The following is a 6293-nucleotide window of genomic DNA, read 5'->3' as shown; positions in this document are numbered from 1 at the left end:
CAGGGTGTGGTCCCACGGGAGAGCTCTGGGGTGGGCTCTCACCGAGGGGGCCCACTTTCTTTATCCGGAAATCGAGACGGGCCAGAGCTGTTCCAGGTCCCGGGAGCAGCTGTTCCTTCAGCCTCCGTGGCCCCTGCACCAGGCCTGTGCAAGCATCACCCGCGGTGATGAACCTCGTAGCCCTCATTGGCTGCATTCCTGTGTTTGCATGTGAGCCAGCTCTGTCTTCCCCAGTGCGTGACAGATCCCCCAAGTGCATGGGTGTAATTGGAAGGTTTTCTCCTGCCTGCGTCCTTCAGCCTCCGGATCCTAGTGTTAATAAGAACACCATCCGTGTAAGTCACCTTCCCCCACCACGTGCCCGCTGGATGGGGCACCTATTAGCAGCCATTAGGATTAAAGTGACAGGGGCTGTTGGCAAATTCCTACTTTTGAACTGCCAGGTTTGAATACCCTGAGGCTGTCCACGGTCACTTTACCCCAGTCTTCCATAGCAGGAAGCACTCATCTCATTTTTTAGTGGAGAAAACAGGCTGAGAGCGACGCACTGACTTGGCTCAGCTGGTAGGTGTCAGATCCAGAATGGGCTTCACCCAGCTACGGAGTGTGAAGCATGTCTTTTACAGTTGTTTACCTGACCATTTCCAAACCATAATCTGGGAGAGTACCATCCCTCCCCCCTCTGCCATTGTTCCTATTATTCAGTCAGAAAGAAAGAGACGTGGTTTATTAGGTGATACAGAAGGTGGTCCCAATTCGGACTCAGAACTGTGAAATTTGGGGAAGATGGAAAGAAGGCTGGAAAAATGGGAAACATTTTATACAGAAAAGTATTGAATATCAGTCATTAAATTTTTACAACTTTGGTAGGATATGGGGATTGGGGTGAAGGCTTGTGGAAAGGCTTCCCACGTATATAGAATCTATGCAAAATCCTGGAAGTTAAACATTCTGGTTTATTTTGTTTGGGGGAAATTGTCAGCAGTTTTAAATGAATTTCTAGGTGAAAAATGAGATTGGTTAGGTTAATGATGAAAGAGTAAGTTTTTATGCAGGCCTGAAGGGTTGACAGTGGGTTTGGACTGGTAACAATCGAATCAGTTCTGCTGTTAACCAGGTTGGGAAAACAGATGTAAAGCTGACTGCTAAATTACCTGAAAACATTGTTTCTCTGGGGTTATTCAGCAATGCTGAAAAGCCATTACAACCGTTTGTTTGAGTGATTTTCCTTTTCTTACCAAAGATGTCCCTCCCCATGTTGCTTCACTTCATTAGTATTAGGGATCCCTAATTCATAAACTGCCCTCAATTCCTGACAGCACCCAGTTCCTTCTTAATTGTCTTTTCCTAACACCCCACCCCCCCTCCCTGGGAAATAGTAACACATCCTGAAGCTATCCAGGCTTCCCATAGCGTCTCCTCAGATTCCTCAGTGGGGCTCAGACCTCCTATAATGACCCTTGCAGGCAGCATTCCAAGGTCCCCCCCACCCTGCCCAGGGTCAGATCTGAGTTTTGCAGCCCACAAACTGTTTCTGGAGGTCGTTGGCCGATTAGGCTTTAAAAGTTGGGGTCTTATCTCAAAAGGCTATGCAGTTTGATTTGATGTTGAGAACTAGGAAAACCCATTGAAAACTTATAAGCAATGAACTCACAGAATCATTCTGGGCTTTAAAAGACAAGTCTGGAGCTATTAAGGTGTATACATCAGAGATATAAAAATTGAAATAATCAGGAGACAAACCAGGAAATTGTTATACTAATCAAACTGAGGTATGTGATGGATGCTGAACATAAGAAGGAGCACAATGATGGATGAGACAGGCTAAACTGGTGAACGATGAAAGATGTGGAAGCGAGAGGAGTTATTAAGTCCCTGTTGTGGGGTGTAGGGAGTGGAGCGGTTAAGAAGAAGACCCAGATTTTCTGCAGTTGGCTGATGATAATATCATATGATGAAGTAGAAAACACAGGGTGACATTGGTTGGGGGACTTTTGGTTCAAGTCAGCCCATGCTGAGATTGAAAATATCTGGAATATATAAAATATTGAGCACATAGGTTGTCTTTGCTGGCATGGAGCCAGAAACCAAAATCTAGATTGCAAATTTAGGTTTTTGTATTCTTATTCCCAAGATTTCATTTGAAGCCACATTGAATGATCTGCAAAGAGTGCTCCCAGGGAAAGGAATAGAGAGTTCTTTGTACAAAAATCTGCTCCATTACTTATATCCTGACTGTCCTTTATACACTAGAAAAGCCCTTTGATATTATTCTTTGCAGATACATATCATCATTACTGTTGCTTTCTTCAGAAGGTGCTTGCTGGATTCAAATTTTTCTGCCCAAGAGGTAAGAAATGGTTTCAGACAATATCAAGGGACCAACGTTTCTCTTTCTCAGTGGACCTGGCATGGTGGGGAACGTCTTTATTTTTGTGAATTACATGTGCATTTTCTTTGGGGACACTAAAAAGAAATCTATACATCTAATTCTCATCCACTTGGCTTTTACAAATATCATAATACTTTTTTCCAAGGTAACACTAAAAACAATAGAAACGTCCGGTTTGAGACACTTCCCGGACGATACAGGCTGTAAAATGTTTGCGTACCTCGAGAGGCTGGCCCGGGGCCTCTCGATCTGCACCAGCAGCTTCCTCACTGTGGTCCAGGCCACCACCATCAGCCCCAGAGCCTCCGTGTGCGCCAGCTTCAAGCCAGCATCCACATGGCATATCCTTCCCTTTTTCCTCTTCTTTTGGATACTCAATTCCTTGCTCAGCATGAACTTACTCTATTACATGAAAAACATCAACAGCCTAAACGGGTCACAAATTGGTGAAAGTGAAGGCCACTGTGTTTTTCTACCAGCAAGCCAGACAATGAGGTGGGTTTTTCTCATTCTCATGGCCCTGCGAAATTTCCTGTTTCTGGGTCTCATGGGCTGGGCCAGTGTCTCCATGGTATGCGTTCTCCATAAGCACCACAAGCATGCCGGCTACCTGCAGAAATCCAAGGTTCTCTACCACAACCCCCCTGAGATAAGAGCCGCTCACAGTGTTCTCCTGCTGATGCTTTGTTTTCTTTTCTCTTATTGGACAGATTGTATTATTTTGTTAAGCTTAAATTCCTCCTTAGAGAATAATTCTTTCATATTAATTGTTCGAGAGTTTCTAATTCTTGGTTATGCAATTCTCAGCCCATTCGTGCTGATTCACAGAGATAGACATGTGGTTGAATGTTTGGCACACTCAGTAAAACTAAAAAAATGTCTGTTCTGTCATTGATCATTTCAGTAAGGAAGCTTGAAACAACCATTAGTTTTACTATGCTGTGTTTAAAAATAAAACAGTTACAGGTAACATGAACATGTAACAGATATGTTAAAGATGGAATGAAACTTGTTCTCATAAAAGGAACTGGGCACCTTGGGCCCTGAGCTGACACAGGAGACCAGGAACAGGGACTCAGTCATTTTGTTTTGCATCCTGCCACCCTCCAGAAGTAGCTTAAATTCTCATGTTGGGAAGATGGCTCCTTCACTACCAAGACTCCAGGAGTAAGAAGTGAGGAAACAGTTTGGCCACGTTTATCAAAAGTACGAGAGCATTTACCTTTTGACCCAGTAATTCCACTTCTAGGACCTGATCCTATAAATGTAATTGTTCATGTGAGAATTACAGTAGGAAAATATTATACGTTGCAGAGTTATTTTTTAAGAAACAAATATCCAGCCAAAGAGATTATTTTTCTAGTTATTTGAAAACATCCCTCCATCCATAAATATCCATCCTTACAAAGGGATTTTATAAAATTTTTGAAAAAATGAGCAAGTTTGAATATGTATATAGGGTGTGACATCCATGGGAGATTTTAATCGATGAAAGAAAAGCAATTCCAGAGTAATGGTATCAAATGGAATAAAATATATTTAATTTGATGTTATGTACATGAAGAATCTCTGGTAGAATAAAAAATAAACTGTAAAAATATTTTCCTGTTTTGAGAAAAACCAGGTAAATGGAGGCATAGTAGGCAGAAGTTCATTTTATGTCTTTCTATATTTTCTGATTTGCTAAACATGTGAATGTATCTTTTTTTTTTTTTAGATTTTTATTTGAGAGAAAGAGAGATAGCAAGAGAGAGATTGTGCAAGCAGGGGGAGAGGGAGAAGCAGGCTCTCCACTGAGCAGGGAGCCCGATGAGGGGCTCAATCCCAGGACCCTGGGACCATGACCTGAGCGGTAGGCAGCCGCTTAACCAGCTGAGCCACCCAGGTGCGCCAGTGAATGTATCTTTTTACATAAATAAATAAGCTAAGTTTAAAAACAATTTGTGGGGTTTTTTTCTAGCCATCATTTCTGAGTGCTCTGGTACCCCTACAATGCAAACTGTCTATTATCAGAGAGCACAAAATAATCTGGCTTTACATTAATTTAAATGAAGAATTTAGTTCTTAATTTCTGAAATCAGAATTAATTATAGGGATGTGTGTACAGTGTATGGTTCAGGCAATAGTATGTCTGATGAAGTCATCTTGAAATATATCTGATTTTTTTTATTTATTACATATGTTTTTAGTAAAAAAATCTTAGAATTGATATAAATAGGCTTTCCCTCCATTTTTAAGAACCTCTTTACCATAGTTCAGGTTTGCTTATGTATGCTTGTGGGTATTTTATTCCTGTACTAAACACCGGTAATTACCTACTTCTTTTTGGCTTCGTTATACCATGTCCACACTTCAAAAACTTTAATAAGCTACTGACGTTATTATGTTATAGTGGAATTTTTTTAAAAGCTTATTTTCCTCATAGTATTGTGGGTGCCTGAAGGCTCCAGAGCGGAGCATTTCTTAGGCTTGGCGTCTTCCCAGCTCTGTGTAGAGCAGAGGAAGCTGAGAGTCTTGACCAGCCCTCCGAGGACAAGCCTGTGAGTCCGGAGGGAGGACACCGAGGTCGCGGTGGGAAATGAGCTGGGCCCAGGCCGGGGAAGGGTCTGTGTTGCACGTGTTCCTCTCGCACACTCCTCTTGAGCTCCAGAGCATCCTGCCTCCATCCATTCCCTCCCCGCTCCCGCGAGTTTAAGGAAGACAACTTGGTCTTTCCTTGGAAACGGTCCCTTGCGACGTGCCCCAGCACCGCCCCCGGCCCTCGCCAACCCCCCTAACACTTTCAGGGATCGGTTTCGGATGTAAGCCCCAAACCAGCCTCTGAGACTGACGAGAGCAGGAGCACTCAGTACACCCAGTCATCGCCAGGCAATCCTCTGCCTTCAAGGAGTATTTACTGAAGACATGAGAGTAACTGGATGAGTTCAAGTTTATGTCATCCCGGATGGGTAAGTAATGTCAGAGAGTATTCTCCAGTTCCTCCTTGGGACAAGCACTAAAGAACGTAGAGAGAAATGACAAGGATAAGAATCACTTCTACGAGGTTCAGGGCAGAAGGACGAACCCTGAGAGAAATTGGGAAAGGCATGTGGCAGTCGGGGGGAGGGGGGGACTGCCATCTCCAGGTGTAAAAACACACGGCCTTATTGCATCACCAGAAAATGACAACCTGTACGTTATCTTCCCTGAAAGGGTCACCACACAATGCAGTACCTTTGTTTGAGAGGGAAGTATTTTCCTTGTATTGGTCTTCCACAGGCCGCTCGCTTCTGGGAAGCCAAGTGTTTGGGCAAAGACTCCTACTTTCAGATTTTCTTTCCCATTAATGCACTTTCGTTTTCTCTTCATTATAAATAGCCCCAGACTCTAAATATATTCCCAGGCGGGCCTATGAGGTTTTCGGTGGTTTTGTACTAGGTTATGTGGAAGAGGTGCTGCCAAGTTTGTTTGCGGAAGATGGGATAGTTTCCCAAAGAGAGGAATGGGAGAAAGCAGGCCGAGGGCGCTGGGCCAGCCCCTAGAGGGCAGTACTGAAGCTCTCCGATGAGTAAGACTATTCTTATGGTAGTATTTCCAATTTTCAATGTGGTTTTAAATTGCTATCCTAAAATGTCTTCGCCTTTTTTTAACGAAGGTTTCGGAAAAATATTTTTACTAAATTATCTTAAAAATAATAGCTTTTAGACAGAAGGCGATGTAATTGCAAGAACTACCTGAAATTGGAGGAGAGAAAATTTTCCAATCATGTTCCTAAATGGGTAGATCTCAAACATCTATCAATCCCAAACCTATACTCTATTGTTATATAACTACAAAATACGAAAAGAATTGTGAAACGAAATTTCCACTGTCCCAGACAATCTCGCTTACTCGGGTGTTAGTGGTAACACTGTAAAATGAA

General features: G+C 42.8%; 1 protein-coding gene across 1 annotated transcript; it reads left to right on the top strand.

Moving 5' to 3' along the window:
• The first annotated feature begins 1973 nt into the window (after window positions 1–1973).
• LOC148164187 (putative vomeronasal receptor-like protein 4) lies at window positions 1974–3287 on the top strand. The gene has a single exon (XM_088023781.1). It carries the CDS (start codon window positions 2358–2360, stop codon window positions 3285–3287), a length of 930 nt encoding a protein of 309 aa, XP_087879907.1. The 5' UTR covers window positions 1974–2357.
• Window positions 3288–6293: the final 3006 nt, after the last annotated feature.

This window comes from Eumetopias jubatus, unplaced genomic scaffold, assembly GCF_037043125.1.
Source record: "Eumetopias jubatus isolate StellerSeaLion01/CBP00866 unplaced genomic scaffold, mEumJub1_p1.0 scaffold_6, whole genome shotgun sequence".
NCBI classification, from domain to species: domain Eukaryota; kingdom Metazoa; phylum Chordata; class Mammalia; order Carnivora; family Otariidae; genus Eumetopias; species Eumetopias jubatus.
The sequence above is the reverse complement of the archived record's forward strand: the minus strand, read 5'-3'. Positions and strand labels throughout refer to the sequence as shown.